At 46.6% G+C, this 21,642-nt stretch overlaps 1 protein-coding gene and 1 pseudogene across 3 annotated transcripts in view; one reads left to right on the forward strand and one right to left on the reverse strand.

Moving 5' to 3' along the window:
* Window positions 1-21,642, forward strand: part of LOC131898002 (general transcription factor II-I repeat domain-containing protein 2) — a 36,908-nt gene extending 15,266 nt beyond the window's left edge. For 2 of the 3 annotated variants that reach the window (XM_059249037.1, XM_059249039.1), the window contains 9 exons: window positions 826-869; window positions 2,761-2,838; window positions 5,600-5,656; window positions 8,153-8,215; window positions 10,568-10,645; window positions 16,457-16,540; window positions 17,639-17,822; window positions 18,286-18,314; window positions 19,665-21,642. In XM_059249037.1, the coding sequence (XP_059105020.1) occupies window positions 826-869; window positions 2,761-2,838; window positions 5,600-5,656; window positions 8,153-8,215; window positions 10,568-10,645; window positions 16,457-16,540; window positions 17,639-17,822; window positions 18,286-18,314; window positions 19,665-21,241 (2,194 nt within the window). In that variant the 3' untranslated portion in view covers window positions 21,242-21,642. The remainder of the gene's footprint in view (window positions 1-825; window positions 870-2,760; window positions 2,839-5,599; window positions 5,657-8,152; window positions 8,216-10,567; window positions 10,646-16,456; window positions 16,541-17,638; window positions 17,823-18,285; window positions 18,315-19,664) is intronic. The other variant, XM_059249038.1, reaches the window with a different exon arrangement.
* LOC131898003 (small ribosomal subunit protein eS8-like) lies at window positions 12,969-13,675 on the reverse strand (annotated as a pseudogene).

Raw genomic sequence — 21,642 nt, forward strand, 5'->3', positions numbered from 1 at the left:
ATCTCTAAGTGGATCTACAGGCCAGCCTGGTCTACAGAGGGAGTTCCAGGAAAGCCAAAATGGCACAGAGAAACCCTGTCTTGAAAAACCAAAAAATAAAAATTTTAAAAAAAAGTAAAAAAAAAAATCAATAAAAGCATAGAATGAATAATAAACCAGAAATAGTGGCAAAGCCTTGTGACCCCAGGATCGAGAGGGGAGACAAGAGGATCAGGAGTTCAAGGCCATCCTTGACTATGTAGTGAGATTGAGGACAGCCTGCATGAGACCTTGTCTCAAAACCAAAAAAAAAAAGAAAAAAGGCCAGGAATGGGTTTTTTATTTTTTATTTTATGTGTTCGAGTGTTTTACCTGCATGTAGGTCTGTATACCATGTGTGTGCCTGGAGCCTATGGATGTTTGAGAGGATATCAGATCCCCTGTAACTGGAGTCACGGGGAGTTATAAACTGCCTGGTGTGGGTGCTGGGAACCAAACCTGAGTCCTGGAAGAGCGTTTAAGTTATCCATCTTACATGCTGAGCCATTTTCTAACCCTCATCAGCATGTGAGTGTGTGTGTGTGTGTGTGTGTGTGTGTGTGTGTATGTGTGTGTGTGTGTATGTGTGTGTGTGTGTGTGTGTGTGTGTGTGTGTGTGGTGTGTGTTACAAGAAACATGGTTACACTATGTATTCCTGGCTGTCCTGGAACTCACTCTGTAGACGAGGCTGGCCTGGAACTCACAGAGATCCTCCTGCATCTGCCTCCTGAGTGCTGAGATTAAGGTATGCACCACCATGCCCAGCTCCACTGATTTTCTTGACTTGAGTTCCCTTCTCCTCACAGCTATGGCCCCATCAGTGTGAAAACTGAACCCATGGAAGATTCTGGTAGGTACACTGATGCTCTGACAGTCAGATGTTTAGCAGGTTACCGTTTGACTGGCTGCTTTTTACTTACTTTTATAAAAATGACTTAAGCCTTTTTCTAAGAATAACTAAGGAATTAACCGTAGCTTGGACCATATTTATAGAGTACTAGGGAAGTACTGCTTATCTGAAATGTTTGGTTCCCAGCCATTGAGATGGCTCAGGAGGCCAAGACACTTGCCTATTGACCTGAGTTCAAGCCCCAGGATGCACATCTTGTAAGAAGAGCACCAACACCCACAAGCCATCCTCTGCCCTCACACACTGCACTCCATGGCACGTTACACATGCATGCACCACACACGTAGAAAAATAAGTGAGTTAAAGGCAGGAGCTATGGTTCAGCCGTGAGGAGCACTTCCTGTTCTTCCAGGGGACCTGGGTTTGGTGGCTCACACCCGTATGTAACTCCACTTCCAGAGGATCAGATTCCCTCTCTGACCTCCACAGTCACCAGGTATGCATATACACATGAAATAAAATAAATCTAAAAAAATTTAGATAAATACAGTTTGGCTTCAGAAAGCATCTTCAGTTTTGGATTTTGTCAGATTTGGGATTTTTTTTTTTTTCCTGAGGCAGAGTCTTGCTGTATAGCTCAAGCTTAAAATGTGGGATTGTGGGACTAGAGGGATAGCTCAGTGGTTAAGAGCACAGGCTGCCCTTCCAGAAGTCCTGAGTTCAATTCCCAGCATCCACATGATGGCTCACAGTGTTCTATAACGGTAGTGTCATGGGATCCGATGCCCTCTTCTGGTGTGCAGACATGCAGGGAAAAAAGTCTACATAAGGTACATAAACAAACAAACAAATAAATAATGTGGGATTACATGTGTAATTACATATGCAGGTATGCACACCTCTGTCTACTGAGGCTATAATGAGGCATTGGATGACATCCTCTGTCTCTCCAGCTGTTCCTTGATACAGAGTCTTTCCCTAAACCTGAGACTCATGTTTTTTGTTTGAGGCTGGAAGCCCAAAAGACCCAGCAATCCTTCTGTCTCTAGTCCATTTGGAGCTGGGATTACAAGTGTATGTTGGACGCCTGGCCTGCTTTGTGGGTGCTGGGACCCGAATTCAGTCCTCATGACTACATAACATGTGCTGTTAGCCAGCCACCTGCCCATATCCCCAGCCTCCACATAGCTTTGGGGTGTTTGTTTTTTAAATTCTCTGACCATCCAAGACACAAGCCAATGACAGTTGAGACTGGAGAAGCGCCCATCATCAGTGGTAAGCAGGAAGGAGCTGAGAGCCAAAAGCCGACAGACAGGTTGGGACTGAGGTGCATGCCCACAGCTCAGTTCTGCTCAGCTCTAACACTTGGCCCACTTTTTTCCTCTTGGCTTTGTTTTTCGTTTTTCCGGAGCTATTGCTAGAGTTTGGTCTTACATGTTCCCCACAGGGCCAATGTTAAACACTTTTCCCCAGGGATGCATTGAGAGATGGTGGGGCCTTTGAAAGGTGGAGTCTCCTAGGAAGTCTTCAGGTCATCAAGGCATGCCCCTGCAGACTGGCCTTCAGTTTACTGTTAGCCAAAGAGGATTTTACTTTTAAGACTCAGTCCTTAAGACCAAGCCCTTTGCTGGCCTGGGACTTGCCGTTTGGATGAGGCTGGCCTTGAACTCACAGAGATTGGCCTGCCTCAGCCTCTGGAATGCTGGGATTAAAGGCGTGTGCCGTTGTCTCCTGCTTCCAAAGAGGATCTTGAACTTCTGATTCTCCTGCTTCTGCCTCTACCTCCCGAGTCCTGGGGTGACAGATCTGCGCCACCATGCCCACCACACCAGACGTTTCGTTGGTTGGTTGTGGTTACCTGAGCCCTCACTGTGGTCTCTTGCTCTCACAGGGACTTCACCGAAGGCAGCAGCCGCGTTAGTCAAGACAGAGTCAGAAGATCCTAATTACCAACAGTGTAACACGCAAGGTAACGCTGTTCCAGTCCCTTGACAACCGGAATGGTAGTCGCCCCTCACATGAGAGATGATGGAGAGGGACAAGGGGACAGGAAATGGCTTAGAGGGTAAGACCACTTGCTGTGCAAGCATGAAGACCTGAGTTCAGATCCCCAGTGAAGGGGTTAATGCGGCGCTCGTGGCGGAAGAATCGCGAGCCATGGTTACCTTTTTAGAGCTTTATTAGGAGGAAGGAAAGAGAGAGAGAGAGAGACAGACAGACAGACAGACAGAGAGACCGAGCGGAGGGGAAGTACAGAGAATAGGAGAGAGAGTGGGTGGGAGGGCACGTCTGCTTTTCAGGCTGGGACGCTGTCGCAGGCTGATGACATAACAAGGACAGAATCCTTACACCCAGCACCCATGTATGGTGTGGCCATAGATGCCTGTAACAGCAGCACTCTGGGAAGCAGAGACAGGAAGATCACAGGGCTTGCTGACCTAGCCCATGTCTCAAGGGGGTAAGGTGGAGAGTGATAGATCAGGACATCTGCTGTCCTCTCACCTCTGTGCATGCACAAGGACACCTGTGCTCACACACGTGTGTGAATATACCACACACAACTACAGATGGATGTGTGTTGACCTAGACTAGCAAGTTGCCTTTTGAATTATCGGATGAATTGAATTTATCTTAAATCCAGTGGGGCATTTGCGGAGCACACCTGTAATCCCAGCTCTCAGAAGGTGAAGGCAGGAGAATCACAGGTTCAAGGTTATTCTTGACTCGATAGCAAGTTCAAGCCCGGGTTACATGAGACCCTATCTCAAAGATTAAGAAGAGCAGGCCTGAGAGATGGCTCAGTGGTTAAGAGAGCTCACCTACTGCTCTTCCAGAGGATCTGAGTTCAATTCCCAGCACCCACATGGCAGCTTACAACTGTCTGTAACTCTACTTCCAGGGGATCTGAAACCCTCACATAGATGTACATGCAGGCAAAACACCAATGCACATGAAATAATTTTTTTTTATTAAGAAAATGGGCAGTGGTGGCATATGCCTGTAATCCTAGTGCTCCTGAGGCAGAGGCAGGCAGATCTCTGAGTACAAGGCCAGCCTGGTCTACAGAACAAGTTCCAGGACAGCCAAGGCTACACAGAGAAACCCTGTCTCAAAAAAAAAAAAAAAAAAAAAAAAGCTGGGTGTCTTTGTCTTTAATATCAGCACAGTGTGTGTGTGTGGGGGGGGGGTGAAGACCCGAGGACCAGCTGGGTGGTAGGGGTGGCGAATGCATTTAATCCCAGCACTCAGGAGGCAGAGATGGGCAGATCTTTGAATTTGAGACCAGCCTGGTCTACATAAAGAATTTCAGGACAGCCAGGGCTACAGGGAGAAACTCTGTCTTGAAAAACAAAAACAAAAAAAGAAATAAAATGAAGAAAAGCTTCTCAAGGTGCCATGGTGTAGTCATGGATTAATCAGGTAATGCGATTTATTGAGCCAAGTAAGCAGTTTGTAAAGGACCCAGTTTAGCTGGTTAAAAGATGCACCAGACTGAATAGAAAAGAATTCTAGGGCATTGAGAGATGGCTCAGCAGTTAAGAGCACTGTCTACTCTTCCAGAGTACCTGGGTTCAATTCCCTGAACCCACACAGTGGTTCACAATCATCTATAACTGTGTTCCTATGGGATCTGATGCCCTCTTCCAGTGTTCAGATGTACATGCATCAAAAGCCCATAGACATTAAATAAGGTTTAATATGGGGTATAATAAATAATTCCAGAAGCACTGTGGCTTACACTCCAACACGTTTGCATACACACAATAGATAAATTAATATAAAAACATTTTTTGTTTGTTTGTTTTCTGAAATAGGATTTCTCTGTGTAGCCCTGGCTGTCCTGGAACTTGATCTGTAGACCAGGCTGGACTCGAACTCAGAGATCCACCTGCCTCTGCCTCTCGAGTGCTAGGATTAAAGGTGTGCACCACCCAGACATTGTAAAATAATTTTTTAAAGATTTATTTATTATGTATACAGTGTTCTGTCTGCATGTGTGCCTGCATACCAGAAGAGGACACCAGAAAGAGGTGGTTGTGAGCCACCATGTGGTTGCTGGGAATTGAACTCAGGACCTCTGGAAGAGCAGCCAGTGCTCTTAACCTCTGAGTTATCTCTCCAGCCCCTGTAAAAACAATTTTTTAAGATAGGAGAAAAAGGACTTTGTAGTGATACAATTGTTTTAGGATTACCATGCTTCTGTAACTCCCCTTTTTAATGAATTTTTTGGGGGTTTGTTTTTGTTTGTTTGAGACAGGGTCTTATGTAGCCCAGGCTGGCCCCAAACTTACTGTGTCCTAGAGGATAATCTTGAACTCCCGATCCTCCTGCCTCTACCTCCTGAGTGCTAGAGTTCTATGTGGGCACCCCTCCCAGTTTTATGTGGTGCTGGGGATAGATCTGCACACTAGGTAAGCACTCTGCCTGCTGAGCACATCCCAGTCTTTGAAATGGTTCCCTTGCATTTAGTAACTTCTAAACGTTATATTACATTTTTATTTATTTATTGGTGGGGAAAGGCAGGGAGTACCATTGTGCTTGAGTGGAGATCAGAGGATGTTTTTCAGGAGTCAGTTCCCCCCTTTCATAATATGGGTCCCGGGAATCAAACTCAGGTCATCAGGCGTGGCTGCAAGCACCTTCACCTGCTGAGCCGTCTCCATGGCCCCAGTGACTTCTGTATGAGTTGCATTTTTCACTGAGCTGTAGATGGCTTATTCTCCTTCCAGGAAGTCAGCATTCTTCCACGAGCAGTGAAGTCACAGAAATGGAATTACCATCTGAAGGTTAGAAAACAAAGCATCTCCTCCCCTTAAACACATGGGAAATAAAGAAAGCAGCTTCCTGGTGTGCCTGTCCTAGGAAGCAGTACTGAGGGCTGTGTGCTTCCTGTTCACGATCTGTCGGTGGGAACCTCACACTGGTGCAGCCTGTGGCCTTAAACAGCATTAGGTCTTTTTTGTTTGTTGACAGAGGATCTAGGTAGCCCAGGTTGGGGCTCACCATGTAGCCACTGGCCTCAAACTTGCATCAGTCCTGTCCACCTCTGAGTATGGGAGGTGGAGGGTGTAGAAGCCCACATCTGGCCTTTCTTTCTTTCTTTTTTTAAAGATATTTTCGTTGTTTCAGATTTATGTATACAGTGTTCTGTCTGCAGGCCAGAAGAGGGCACCAGATCCCATTACAGATAGTTGTGAGCCGCCATGTGGTTGCTGGGAATTGAACTCACGACCTCAGGAAGAGCAGTCAGTACTCTTAACTGCTGAGTCATCTCTCCAGCACCACCACCACCCCACCACCCCACCCCGTGTGTGTGTGTGTGTGTGTGTGTGTGTGTGTGTGTGTGTGTGTGTGTTCTCTGAGACAGGGTTTTTCTGTGTAGCTCTTGCTATCCTGGAACTTGCTCTGTAGACCAGGATGGCTTCGAACTCAGAGATCCGACTGTCTCTGCCTCCTGTGTCCTGGGATTAAAGGTGTGTGCCACCACACCAGGCGCTCCTTTTTTGTTTTTGTTTTTGTTTTGTTTTGTTTTGTTTTGTTTTGTTTGAGACAAGGTCTTACTCTGTAGCCCTGGCTGGACTCAAAGTCACAGAGATCCACCTGCTTCTGCCTCCCAAGTGCTGGGATTAAAGGAATGCACAGTCACACCCAGACCTCTTTTTTCAGAACACAGGCTTTGAACTTACACTTCAGGCTGGCCTCAAACTTGAAATCCTTCTGCCTCAGCTTCCTTAGAGCTAGGATTGGATGTGTGGACCATTATATCCTACATCTTTTTTTTACCCTAAATCCTAGTAATTCAGGATATTTGTTTTATTGGCTTGATTTTTCGAGATAGGGTTTCAGCCTTGGCTGTCCTTGAACTCACTCTGTAGACCAGGCCTTGAACTCACAGAGATCCCCCTGCCTCTGCCTCCCATAGTGCTGGGATCAAAGGTATATGCCACCACCACCTGGCTCATTTTATTTTTAGTGGTGTGTGTACATGTCTATGCACCTGAGGTCAGGTGTACACAGGGTCTAGAAGAAGGTGTCAGATCCCCTGGAGTGGGAGTTCCTGGTAGTTGTGGGTGCTGGGAACCAAACTGAGATTCTCTGTATGAACAACAAAAATTGCTCTTAACAACTCAGTCATCTCATTAAGGGGTGGGAGGGTGGTACACAACTTTAATCCCAGAACTCAGGAGGCAGAGTCAGGTGAATCTTCATGAGTTCCAGGCCAGCCTGGTCTACAAAGTGAGTTCCAGGACAGTCAGAGATACACAGAAAAACCCTCTCCCCCCAAAAAATAAAAAATAAACACAAAAACAATTAAAAAAAAAACTGAGTCATCTCTCCAGCAACCCCTCACCACCCCAAAGTAATCCCTTACAAAATTAAGAAGCACTGTGACCACATGAAATCCCACTGCACTAGGTAGAGGACTCAGTGTCTATGAATGTGAGCAGAACTCCACATGAGGTCATGATGTTTACTTTTTTTTTTTTTTTAAAGATTTATTTATTTTTATTATGTATACAGTGTTCTGCCTGCAGGCCAGAAGAGGGCGCCAGGTCTCATTATGGATAGTTGTGAGCCACCATGTGGTTGCTGGGAATTGAACTCAGAACCTCTGGGAGAACAGCCAGTGCTCTTAACCTCTGAGCCATCTCTCCAGCCCAATGTTTACTTTTGTAGAGACCAGATCTGATGTAGCCTAGACTAGCCACAGACTTCCTTTTGTAACTAAGGATGACCTTCAACTTCTGATCCTTATGCACTGCTAGGGATGAAACATGCTCTCTACTAACTGAGCCAAGTCCTCTGTCCTGAAATTATCTACCAGATGACTATTTCTGACAAAATTAAAATTCACTGTGTGTTTACTATGTACAAAACATACATGGAATTTCAAGGCTTGGGGCTGAAGAGCTGGCTCAGCAGTTATGAACACTTACTGATCTACCAGAGGACCTGAGTTCAGTTCCCAGCAGACACATAGCTGCTTACAACTGTAACTCCAGTTCCAGGAGATGTGACATCTTCTGACCTCTGCATGAATTGCACACACATAGGCACAAATAACCATTCAAGCAAACACTCATATACATAAAATAAAATAAATCTTTTTTAAAAATTCTAAAATGAGGCCAGCCTGAGCTATAAAGTGAGTCCTTGCCCCAAAACAAAACAGAACCCCAGGGCGAGGATAGATTTGAGTGAGGGGTGGGACAGGGCCAGTAAACTGTTGGAACCTGAGGTTACTTAATAATGAATGTCATTTTAGACCTTTTCTTTTCAAGAGTCCACTCCACTGGTCTCTTCAGGGACAAATGAGGACCCTGAGGCTGATGTGAAAATGGAAGGTGAGTCACCAAGAACTCTTGTGGTTGTCACATGGTCAGAGTGGCTTTCACAGTTTCTGTAATGATTATCGTAGGATGGAGATTGAAGCCAGAGTGTTATGTGTTCACATCCATGCCTGTGTTGGGTGCTGTGTTGATTTTAATTAGAATGTCCTACAGGCTTGTTTGAATACTTGGTCCCTAGTTGGTGGAACTGTTTAGGAAGGATTAGGAGGTGTGGCCTGGGTGGTGGAGGTGTGTCACTGGGGGTGGACTTTGAGGTTTCAAAAGCCCACACCATTTCCACTTCTCTCTGCCTTGTGCGTGTGGATCAAGATGTAAAGCTCTTAGCTACTGCTGTAGCACCATGCCTGCCTGCCTGCTGCCATGCTCCCTGCCATGATGGTCATGGACTCTAACCCTCTGAAACCATATGCCCAATAAACTCTTTCTTCTATAAGTTGCCTTGGCAACAGTGTCTTATCACAGCAATAGAAAATTAACTGAGACAGATGCCCATGTCTCTGTGCATGTGGAGGTCATAGGACAACTCTGTGGAGTCACTTCTCTCCTTCCACCTTTATGTGGGTTCTGGGGACCAAACTCAGGTCACTGCCTTTACAGGAAAAGTACCTTTACCCACTGAGCCATCTCTCTGCCCCCCCCAAATATGAATGATTAATAGTCCTTTCTTTAACTATAGTTAGAATTAACATTCGTGGGTTTGGTTTGTGGGTGGTGTCCTCATCCTCCATTTGTGAAAAACTAGCAAGAATATTTGAAGCCCTTGGTCCTGATAATTTTACCTTTACGACAAGAATAAAAGACTTAGCCGGGCAATGGTGGTGCACACCTTTAATCCCAGCACTCGGGAGGCAGAGCCAGGCGGATCTCTGTGAGTTCGAGGCCAGCCTGGGCTACCAAATGAGTTCCAGGAAAGGCGCAAAGCTACACAGAGAAACCCTGTCTCGAAAAACCAAAAAAAAAAAAAAAGACTTAACCATGGCAGCTGTCTCCTTAATGGGTGAACCTCAAGAATCAGTCATTTTGAAGATGTCACCATGTACTTCATTAAGCAGAACTGGGCTAGCCTGACACTCTCAGAAGGCCCCGTACAGGGATGTGATACTGTAGAACTTTGCACATGTGGCTTTCCTGGAGCTATTTCCAAACCAGGTCTGCTGAGCAGAACACAGGAAAGAGGCAGCATACTCTCAGTCAAAGGAAGCCTTAAGCAGTGGGGCTTGGAAAGCAGGCATCACGGGGTACCTCTAAAAACAAAGAAAATGCATTCTCCAAGCCAAAGGGACAGTGTGTGCAATGAAAGTAAATGTTGGGGGAGGGGAGAGAACAAGGGAATCCGTGGCTGATATGTAGAGCTAAATTATATTGTAAAATAAAATAAAATATAATAAAAAAAAGAAAGTAAATGTTCCTCCAAGTCAGCTGTGTGCAGACAGGAAAAGAGGTTAATTCCAGACCCGAGTCAGTCTGCCAAGGAAGGCGATTCAAGAGCCAAGTGAAATGATGTCGAGTGTCTTTCTGTAGCCACGTATATTTCCACAGATGTAATGCTTTTCAACCCTTTAAAGTTGTTCATTTTGATGTGCACAGTAAGTAAGTAAATGCAGGGGGGAGCATCGGGTGAGAGTCAGATAAAGTCCCTCTCTCCTTGGTCATCGTGTTAGGCTGCAAAGTGCAGTACCAATCTCTGCCATCCACCTGGCATGCTAGTGATTGTCACAGTGCCTGGACAAAATGCCTGACCAGAGGGACTGCAGAGATGGCTCAGCGGTTAAGAGTGTGTGTTGCTCTTCCGGAGGACCTGAGTGTGGTTCCCAACACCCATGTCCAGTGGCTCACATCTGCCTGTAACTTCAGCTTCAGGGCATCTCATGCCCTCTTTGGCCTCCAGTGTGCTCACCTAGGCACACATTCGTACACATAAATAAAGATATTTTTCTAAAAACAAAATGAGCAACTTAAAGGAGGAAGCATGTCTTGTGACTCACAGTTTGAAGGGATACAGTCTTTCACAGTGTAGAAGGCATGGCAGCCGGAGCCGGAGGCGGCTGGTCACATCACATCCACAGTCAGGAAGCAGAGGGATGAATACTGGTGCTCAGCTCACTTTCTCCTTTTTATTTAGTCTGGGCCCCCAGTCCCTGGGGTAGAGCCCCAACATCAGGGTGGAGCCTCCCTCAGTTTAAACCTCTGGAAGCACCCTCGAAGACCTTCAAGGTCAGCCATCCCCCCCAACACCCCACACCGTTCTTGGGTGTGAAACATCCGATCTGCACTTCTCATCAACTCTCAAGGGTATTTTGTAGAGACTTATTGATTTTCTGTTCATCCTAACTCTTCTCTCTTAAGGAAATGCAAATCCATCCAACACTGCAAGCTCTGCAGCAGGCGTTGAAGATCTTAGGATCGTACAGGTGACAGTTCCAGGTAGGACACTCATCTACTGTCATCATTTGTATCAGATTGTTCTTTTGTTTTGTTTTGTTTTGTTTTTGAGACAAGTTTCTCTGTGTAACAGCTTTGGCTGTCCTAGAACTCGGATTTGTAGACCAGGCTGGACTCAAAATCACAGAGATCTGCCTGCCTCTGCCTCTCGAGTGCTGGGATTAGATATTTTTCTTTTTGTCAAGATTGTTTTCCTTTAAATATGTGTATGTGTGTCTCGTGTGAGTGCAGTGCCTGTGGAGGCCAGTAGAGGGCACTGGATCCCTTGCAGCTGGAATTGCAGGCAGTTGTGAGCTGCCTTGTGGGTGCTGGAAACTGAACTTAGCAAATGAGCCCTCTTAACCACTGAGCCGTCTCTCCAGCCCAGTGTTACAGTCTTCATTTTGTCTTAGCGATTTTCTGATGTGTGTTAGTCTCATGGTGCGGTGTTCCTCCTGGTTCAATGTAACTAGAGTAAGAATTTGTGAGCATCTAACACCCTGCAGGTATCACACATCGAATCTGTATAGCCAAGCCCAGGTTCTACTGGAAAATCCGTTCTTACAGTCAGCTTCACACTCCCAGGAAGTCAGAATTGGCTCAAGAGGTGCTGTGTATTTACTTCTGGTCATGTAAATCATCTTTTCTCCATGTGTGTCTAAGCTCCTCCTGGAAACTAGGGGAGCAGTCTAGCTACATGGTTACTCCAAAGTAGGAAACTGGGCTTGTGGGGGCAGGGGGCATCTAGTTATATTTAATTTACTGTGTGTGTGTGTGTGTGTGTGTGTGTGTGTGTGTTTGTGTGTGTGTTTGATACAGTGTGTTAGTGAAGGTGTGAAGGTCAGAGGGCAACTTGTAGGATTGATTTCCCCTTCCGCCATGTAGGCCCTGGGGATTGAACTCAAGTTATCAGGTTGAGGGGCAAGTGTCTTTACTCACTGAGCCATCCTTCTGGCTCTAAAGTAAGTGTGTGTGTGTGTGTGTGTGTGTGTGTGTGTATACATACTTTTTATTTTATTTTATGTGTAGTGTGTGGGCCTGAGTGTGTGTGTGTGTGTGTGTGTGTGTGTGTATACATACTTTTTATTTTATGTGTAGTGTGTGGGCCTGAGTGTGTGTGTGTGTGTGTGTGTGTGTGTGTGTGTGTGTGTGTACTACATGGATGTAAGAGTCCATGGAAGTTAGATCAGGATATCGGATCCCCTGGAACTGGAGTCACAGGAGGTTCAGAGCCACCATGTGGGTGCTGGAAACTAAACCTGGGTCCTCTGCAAGAGCAGTAAGCACTCTGAACCCCTGAGCCATCTCTCCTGCCCTGTTGCCGGAATTATTTTAATGCACAGTTTTATACTTCTTGAATCTTGAGCACGCAATTGTTTTAGTCACTCACAGGTAAAATTAGGGCTGATGAGCTCTCTCAGCAGGTAAAAGCACCTACCACCAAGCCTCTGACTATTTATGTTCTTCCCCAGGACCCACAAGGTAGAAGGAGAAATCCTCTGCTCTCCACATGACCCCCTGCCCAAAAATTAGCAAAAATCAGAAGTTTTGAGTATTTTGTTTATTTACTTATTGGCTTTTGTTTGTTTGTGTTGTTGTTGTTTTTTAGACAAGATTTCACTGTATTGTGTAGCCCTGGCTATCCTGGAGCTCACTATGTAGACTAGGCTGGCCTCAAACTCACAGAGATCTGTCTGCCTTCCAAGTGCTGGGATTAAAGACGTGTGCCACCACACCTGGCTTATTTATTAGCTTTTTTTTTTTTTTTAAAGTATTTTATTGATCCAGGACAGGCACCAAAACTACACAGAGAAACTTTGTCTCGAAAAACCAACCCCCCCAAAAAAAGTATTTTATTTATTTATTTATTTTTCTTTTTGAAACAGGGTCGCTCATGTAGGCCAAGCTAATCTTGAACTCAGAGTGGTCCACCTGCCTCTGCCTCCTGAGTTTTGAGATTAAAGGCATAGATAGCTACCACACCTGGCATTAACATTGTATTTATTTTCAATTTGTCTGTATTTGTTTTCTGTGTATGCGTTTCGCCTGTGTGTATGTATGTGCGTGCCTACCATCCTTGGAGTTCAGATGAGGGTAGTAATGGTTGTGACCTGCCCTATGGGTGCTGGGAAAGGAACCCAGTCCTCTGCAAGAGCAACAAGTGCTCTTAGCAGCTGAGTCTTCTCTCTGGCCATTCCCTGACCCACTTCTACCCACCACCTTTCTAAAATTTATTCACTTTTTTCTTCTTTTTTTTATGTTTTGGTTTTTCTTTTTTTTTTGTAGAACAGTAAACACCTTTATTACATGAGCTATGAATGATGGTTTATTTGCCTTTCCGGACTTTGATCTTCCTCAGATAGAACTCCAGCTCCTTGCCTTCTAGCACGTAGCCATCTGCTCGGCCACACTGGCCTGGTCCTGAGGCAATACAGGCAAGAAGCTTGCCCTGCTGGAACTGCTCCTCCAGAAGACTGATGATTTTTGGCGTTCTTTTTCCTTTCGTCATATTTCTTTTGGATTTTCTTTGATTGTTTTTTGTTTAATATTTCGTCCTCCTCAGGAGTCAGCTTGGCCCCCTTCTTGCGGCCCAGGTGCAGTGAGTGCATAGTGAGACTCATACCACTGTTGGTACGGTGTACTGTCAATAAGCACAATGTAGTTCTTCACCAGGGCTGTGGTGCAGACCAGCTCGTTATTGGATGCATTGTAGACAACATCAATGATCCTTGTTTTGCGAGTACAACACTTAGAGCCCCAGGAAAAGTTCCCCACGTCCAATCTTAGGGCACGGTACTTCTTATTGCCTCCTCGGACTCGGGCTGTGTGTATATGACGAGGGCCAATCTTCGTGTTGGCAGCAGGCTGTCCCAGCTCACACTTCCGCTTCTTGTGGTCGGGCTTTCTCTTACCCCAGGTCTTGTGGCGCTTGTGCCAGTTGTCTTGAGAGATGCCCATCGCTTGGCGCTGGCTGGAAAGAGTATGTTTTGGTTTTTCAAGACAGGGTTTCTCTGTGTAGCCCTGGCTGTCCTGGAACTCACAGAGATCTGCTTGCCTCTGGCTCCCAAGTGCTAAGATTAAAGGTGTGCCCTGACACCAATCTTTTTTTTTTTTTTCCTACTATCAGCTTGATACAGTATAAATTCTTATCCTAATAGTGATAATGAAATGTTTCATTGAGTCTTGCCCAGTAATTGAGTAAAACCAAAACTTATTATACAGTCATCCTAGGGTCCCCCCTGCTATGTAGCCTCCCTGGATCTGTGGTTTGCGGTCTGATTGTTCTTTGCTTTATAGCTAGTATCCACTTATGACTGAGTACATACCATGTTTGTCCTTCTGGGTTTGGGTTACCTCACTCAGGATGATAATTTCTAGTTCCATTCATTTGCCTGCAAATTTCATGCTGTCATTGTTTTTCTCTGCTGAGTAGTACTCCATTGTGTATATGTACCACATTTTCTTAATCCATTCTTCAGTTGACGGGCATCTAGGTTGTTTCCAGGTTCTGGCTATTACGAATAGTGCTGCTATGAACATAGTGGAGCATGTATCTTTGTGGTATGATTGAGCATTCCTTGGGTATATGCCCAAGAGTGGTATGGCTGGGTCTTGAGGTAAATCGATTTCCAATTTTCTGAGAAACCGGCATACTGATTTCCACAGTGGTTGTACAAGTTTGCACTCCTACCAACAGTGGAGGAGTGTTCCCTTTGCTCCACATCCTCTCCAACATAGACTGTCATTAGTGTTTTTTATCATAGCCATTCTGACAGGTGTAAGGTGGTATCTCAGAGTCATTTTGATTTGCATTTCTCTGATGATTAAGCGTTTCCTTAAATGTCTTTCAGCCATTTGAGATTCTTCTTTTGAGAATTCTGTTTAGCTCTTCAGCCCATTTTTTAATTGAATTGTTCAGTATTTTGATGTCTAGTTTCTTGAGTTCTTTATATACTTTGGAGATCAGTCCTCTGTCAGATGTGGGGTTGGTGAAGGTCTTTTCCCATTCTGTAGGCTGTCTTTTGGTCTTATTGACCGTGTCTTTTGCCCTACAAAAAGCTTCTCAGTTTCAAGAGGTCCCATTTATTAATTGTTGTGCTCAGTGTCTGTGCTGCTGGTGTTATATTTAGGAAGTGATCTCCTGTGCCAGTGCGTTCAAGAGTACTTCCTACTTTCTCTTCTATTAAGTTTAGTGTAACTGAATTTATGTTGAGGTCTTTGATCCACTTGGACTTGAGTTTTATGCATGGTGACAGATATGGATCTATTTGTAATCTTTTACATATTGACATCCAGTTATGCCAACACCATTTGTTGAAGATACCTTCTTCTTTCCATTGTATAGTTTTGGCTTCTTTGTCAAAAATCAGGTGTTCATATGTGCGTGGATTAATGTCAGGGTCTTCAATTCAATTCCATTGGTCTGTATGTCGGTTTTTTATACCAGTACCAAGCTGTTTTTATTACTATAGCTCTATAGTAGAGATTGAGGTCAGGGATGGTGATGCCTCCAGAGGTTGTTTTATCATACAGGATTCTTTTAGCTATTCTGGGTCTTTTGTTTTTCCATATGAAGTTGAGTATTTTTCTTTCCAAGTCTGTGAAGAATTGTGTTGGGATTTTGATGGGGATTGCATTGAATCTGTAGATTGCTTTTGGTAAGATTGCCATTTTTTACTATGTTAATCCTATCTATCCATGAGCATAGGAGATCCTTCCATTTTCTGATACCTTTTTAAGAATTTAAAAATTTAAAAAAATAAGAGTCAGGGATGGTGGGGCATACCTTTAATCCCATTACTCAGAAGGCAGAGGCAGTCAAATCTCAATTCAAGGCCAGGCTAGTCTACAGAGTTCTAGGACAGCGAAGGCTACAGAGAGAAACCCTGTCTGGGAAAAAAAAAAAACCAACAAAATAAATGTTGAAGTGTTGGAAATAGTCCCTTCTAGTTCGAGCATCATTTCTTCTTTTCTTGTCATGTTGCATGGGCTGAGGTTTGTGCTACGTACAGCGTTGAAGGCAGTGGTCTCCTGCAGCATTGAAGATGCTCGGAGAAGTAGCAGCAGGCAGGGACTGGAGACAGCTCAGGGCCGAGAGGGAGTACCGCTATTGCAGAGGACCTGGGTTTGGTTCCCATCCCACATCTGCTGTCACCCACTTCTAGTTTCGGGGGATCCCATACCCTCAGCAAATGGCTCCCGCATGCATGCGGCACACACATAAACACAAATAAGTTCTTTAAAGTAATATGGGCTATGTTTCTATAGGGTTGTCATTGGGAAAATTAGCATCTGTAACAGCTTCCATTTTGTGCATTTCCCAAATGCTTAGTTATTGTGCTCAGATAACCAAATGACAAGATGGGTGTCTTAGTTAGGGTTTCTGTAGCTATGAAGAGACACCGTGACCACAGCAACTCTTATAAAGGAAAACTTTTAATTGGGGCCAGCTTACAGGTGTAGAGGTTTAGTCCATTATCACCACAGCAGGGTGCAGGCAGACATGGTGCTGGAGAAGTTGCTCAGAGTCCTACATCTTGATCCACAGGCAGCAGAAGGAGAGAGACTGTGTGCCACACTAGGTATAGCTTGAGCATAGGAGACCTCAAAGCCCACACTTCCTTCAACAAGGCCACGCCTCCTCATAGTGCTACTCCCTGTAGGCCAAGCATTCAAACACATGAGTGTCTGGGGCCCATACCTATTCCAACCACCACAGCAGGTAAAGTGCCAACAAGCATTTCTGCTAATATCTGTCTTGGAAGAAAAAAAATGTATGAATGAACCTGGTTTGTTTCTCCAAATTCTTTGTAGATAATGAGAAGGAGAGACTGTCAGGCATTGAGAAAATTAAACAGCTTCGAGAGCAAGTGAACTACCTCTTCAGCAAAAAATTTGGTAAGCTTCTGTCTTGTTATATACCCCAAACGTATGTATTTGTTTTTTTTTTTTGGTTTTTCGAGACAGGGTTTCTCTGTGTAGCTTTGCACCTTTCCTGGAACTCACTTGGTAGCCCAGGCTGGCCTCGAACTCACAGAGATCCGCCTGGCTCTGCCTCCCGAGTGCTGGGATTAAAGGCATGCGCCACCACCGCCCGGCCTGTATTTGTTAAAGTGTGTGTGTATGTGTGTGTGTGTGTGTGTGTGTGTGTGTGTGTGTGTGTATACATGTGAGTGCAATGTCCTTGGAGGCCAGAAGAGGGCGTCAGATCCCTTGGAGCTGGAGTTACAGGCAGTTGCGAACCACCGGACATAGGTGATGGGAATCATACTCCGTCTTTTGGAAGAGCAGCAAGTGCTCTTAACTGCTGAGTCATCTTTCCAGTTCTGTACTCTCCAAATTTATAAACTTTACCTCCTCCACCACGTTTTGAAGTACTGAACATTGAAAGTACTCTAGTCCTGTTCGAGTCTCTAACCAAAATACCTTTTCTTTTTACTTACTTATTTTTGAGACAGGATATGGCTATCTAGCCTAGGCTGGTCTTGAATTCAGTCAAGACATTCTTGCATCAGCCTTGAAAAGTACCAGAAGTACAGGCCTTTGCCGTTACAGGGATTTCTAAAGTCTCCACGGAGTAAGCAGTCCCTGAATTTATGTTCCTCCTGTTTTAGCCTCCAGAGTAGCTGGGATTCTAGGTCTGCTGGCCTAGGGCAGAGATAATCAGGGCCCGATGGATTAGGATCCAGGCCCTCCTGAGGCTATCCTGTATTTTCTATCTGTTTATCTCCCCTCTATCCTTCTATCTAATATTTCCTGCTGCTTCTACTCAAGAGTACTCTGGGGAAATGTGGGGGTGGCATGGCCCGCCACATGTGCCTCCAGGTCCAGCTCAAATCTTGACATTAAAGACATGTAATCTAAGTACGTGGGAGGCTGAGGCAGGAGGATTGCTATGAATTCAAGTCCAGCCTGAGCTACCATAGACCCTGACTCAAAAAGCAGAGTTTTGGAAGCCACAAATTCATCCAGTTTACACCCCACCTCTCATCACAGGGGAGGCCATAGGTGTGGACTTCCCTGTGAAGGTTCCCTACAGGAAAATCACCTTCAACCCGGGCTGCGTGGTGATCGACGGCATGCCCCCAGGGGTGGTGTTCAAAGCTCCCGGGTACCTGGAGATCAGCTCCATGAGGAGGATCCTGGATGCCGCGGATTTCATCAAGTTCACTGTCATTAGGTGAGCGAGTCCCAGCAACATGGAGACTGAAGCTGGAGATGGGCAGCTGCCGAGTGGACAGCTCAGGAAGTCGCCACCGGGGAGGCAAGCCGGGCGGGAAGGAGCCGCACTTCATTTGAGAGTCAAGATGTCCCAAGGCATTTCCCTCTCGTCAGCTTTGGCGGCTGTGTCTCTAGTCCAGTCCCCTTTATTAATTTTTTATTACAGTTATTTATGAGGGGCTTTTGTCATGGCATGTGTGTGAGGACAACTTGTGGAGGTCAGTTCTTCCCTCCCCCATGTGGGCCCCTAGATTGAACTCAGTCAGGTCTCAGGTTTGGCAGCCAGCATCTCGCTGAGCATTGTGGGTAATGAGCGCCCTCAGCCTGGCTTCCGACTTTGCCCAGCATTGTGTTGACACCGCGCCGGCTAGCTGGGCAGAATGAAAACAAGCTCTCCCTCTTTCTCCTGTGTCTCCCCGCAGACCACTCCCTGGACTTGAACTTAGTAATGGTGAGTACTCTGCGAAGTCAGAACACTGCAGGACACGGTGCTCCGTGGAGTGCCTTGGTGGGCACTTAGGTCAGAGTCCCATGTCTGCAGCCTGGAGCCTTCCAGTAAAGCACAAGGCCTTTCAAGTGTGCTTGTTTTGAGACGGGGCTTATGTCAAAGCCAGGGCTTCATGCAGAATAGGAAAGCACTCTTTCTTTCTTTGTTTCTTTCTTTCTTTTTCTTTTTTCAAGACAGGGTTTCTCTGTGTAGCCCTGGCTGTCCTGGAACTCACTCTGTAGACCAGGCTGGCCTCAAACTCACTGAGATCCGCCTGCCTCTGCCTCCCAAGTGCTAGAATTAAAGGCGTGCGCCACCACCGCCCAGCTACCCAACTACATTTCTTTTCTTTCTTTTCCTTTTTTTTTTTTTTTAAGATTTATTTATTTATTACGTATATAGCACTCTGCCTCCATGTATGCCTGAACACCAGAAGAGGGCACCAGATCTCATTATAGATGACTGAGCTATCTCTCCAGCGCCCCCCCACCCCCACCCCGCTCCACCAACTACATTTTCTTAAGATAAATCTTCATATTTGTGTTACCTTTATAATGGCTTCAAACACCAACACAGGGAGCCAGGTCTGCTGGCCTACGTCTAATCTATAATGTCGGCCCTAGGGAGGCTGATCCAGGAGAATTAACTGTGTGAGTTCTAGGCTAGCCTGGTCTACAGAGTGAGACCACGTCTCAAAAAGCCGAAACAAACTCAAACCCCATCGACACATGCACACTTAGCCACACTACTCAACAGGAGGTAGGTGGGGGTCTGAGTCTACCCTGGGTCTTTTGAGATCTACAGCAGGTTAAGTCATATATCTCCTCTGCTTTAGTATTTCTAATCTCTCTTGGAAGTTAGGCAAGGTGGCACACACTTGCGGTCCCAGCACTCAGGAAACTGAAGCAGGAGTCCTGCTAGAAGTTCAGGGCCAGCCTGAGCTACAGAGTAAGGCAGTCTCTCAAAAAAGCGTGAGAGAGAGCCAGGTGTTGTGGCGCACGCCTTTAGTCCCAACATTCAGGAGGCAGAGACAGGTGGATCTCTGTGAGTTTGAAGCCAGCCTGGTCTACAGTGTGAGTTCCAGGACAGCCAGGGCTATGTAAGAGAGACCCAGAGAGAGGCTGGCCATGGTGGCACATGCCTATAATCTCACATTTAGGATGTGGAGGAGGCAGGAGGATCCAAATTCAAGGTCGGCTAGCTAGTGAGTTTGAGGCCAGCTGAGGAGGTCTCAGGAGATCCTCTCTGAAAAATAAAATAAGACAGGGTAAGGGCTAGGGAGTTGCAAAATCACCATTCCGTGTCTCTGTGAAGTGGGAAAGCGGAAGATAGACCAGGAAGGCCGAGTGTTTCAAGAAAAGTGGGAGCGAGCCTATTTCTTCGTGGAGGTGCAGAACATCCCCACGTGTCTGATCTGCAAGCAAAGCGTGTCGGTGTCTAAGGAGTACAACCTCCGTCGTCACTACCAGACCAACCACAGCCGGCACTATGACCAGTACTCGGGGCCGGCGCGGGACGAGAAGCTTCGAGAACTGAAAAGGGGACTGCGGAAGTACCTCGTGGGGTCCTCGGACAGCGCGTGCCCGGAGCAAGCGTTCTCCAACGCAAGTCCACCCGTGAACACCGGGACGCAGCCCGTGGAAGACCTGACTGTGAACTTACGGAAGAAGTTACGACAGAAAATCCAGTCATTTGTGGCGTACTCCATTGCCATCGACGAGATTACGGATATCAACGACACCACCCAGCTGGCCATCTTCATCCGTGGCGTCGATGACAACTTTGACGTGTCCGAGGAGCTTTTGGACACTGTGCCCATGACAGGCGCCCAATCCGGGAACGAGATATTCCTGCACGTAGAAAAGAGCCTCAAGAAATTTAGCATTGAGTGGTCCAAGCTGGTGAGCGTGGCCTCCACTGGCACCCCGGCCATGGTGGACGCCCACAGTGGGCTGGTGACGAAGCTCAGAGCCAGGGTGGCCTCATGCTGCAAGGGAGCCGACCTCAAGTCCGTGCGCTGCATCATTCACCCCGAGTGGCTGTGCGCCCAGAAGTTAAGGATGGGCCACGTCATGGACGTGGTGGTGGACTCGGTGAATAGCATCTGCTCCCGTGGCTTGAACCACGGTGACTTCACGACGCTGCTCTACGAGCTGGACACCCAGTACGGCAGCCTGCTGTACCACACGGCGCTCAAGTGGCTGGGCCGGGGGCTGGTCCTCAGGAGGTTCTTCGAATCCCTGGAGGAAATCGACTTGTTCATGTCTTCCCGGGGCAAACCCGTGCCCCAGCTCAGCTCCCGGGACTGGATCCTGGACTTGGCCTTCCTAGTGGACATGACAACGCACCTCAACACACTGGACGCCTCCCTCCAAGGCCATTCGCAGATCGTGACACAGATGTACGACTTCATCCGGGCCTTCCTGGCAAAACTGTGCCTCTGGGAGACGCACCTGGCCAGAAACAACCTGGCCCACTTCCCCACGCTGAAATCGGTTTCCCAGAGTGAGAGCGATGGGCTCAACTACATCCCCAAGATCGTGGAACTGAAGGCTGAGTTCCAGAAGCGGCTGTCAGATTTCAAGGACTGGGAAAACGAGCTCACCCTGTTCAGCTCCCCCTTCTCCACCAAGATTGACAGCGTGCGCGAGGAGCTCCAGATGGAGGTGATCGACCTCCAGTGCAACACGGTGCTAAGGACCAAGTACGACAAGGTGGGCGTCCCGGACTTCTACAAGCACCTCTGGAGCAGCTACCCCAGATACAGGAGCCACTGCGCCAAGATGCTGTCCATGTTCAGCAGCACCCACATCTGTGAGCAGCTCTTCTCCATCATGAAGCTGAGCAAGAAGGAGGCGCAGTGGGGCTCGGCGCTCCAGGCAGCAACGTGAGGGAGGAGAAGGCTGGAGCCTGAAGCCCCAGTACTGGGAAGGCCGAGGCAGGAGGATCTGAGCTTGAGTTTGAGGTCAGCCTGGGCTCCGTATCAGTATCAAGACCCCAGAGAAAGTGCTGGAAGAGAAAGGGAAGAAATGGAAATTGTTTGGAGACCTAGAATGTTCCAGTCCTAAAAGGTTGTGAGATGAGAACGGCAGACTATTAAACCTCTTGGTTTAATAAAAGAAAAGTCCTAATTGGGATCCTGATTTGCATATCACACCTGTTCGGATGACGTTTGACACCTGGCTGTAGTTCAGTACAACCCATAGCAGGTATTTCCAGGGTTTGGTGCCTCTTGTTCCTGGCTGACCTGTGTTGTTCGTAATGCAGTCTTCAATAAACCCACTGTGAAAGA

Source organism: Peromyscus eremicus, chromosome 23 (assembly GCF_949786415.1).
Source record: "Peromyscus eremicus chromosome 23, PerEre_H2_v1, whole genome shotgun sequence".
NCBI classification, from domain to species: Eukaryota; Metazoa; Chordata; class Mammalia; order Rodentia; family Cricetidae; genus Peromyscus; species Peromyscus eremicus.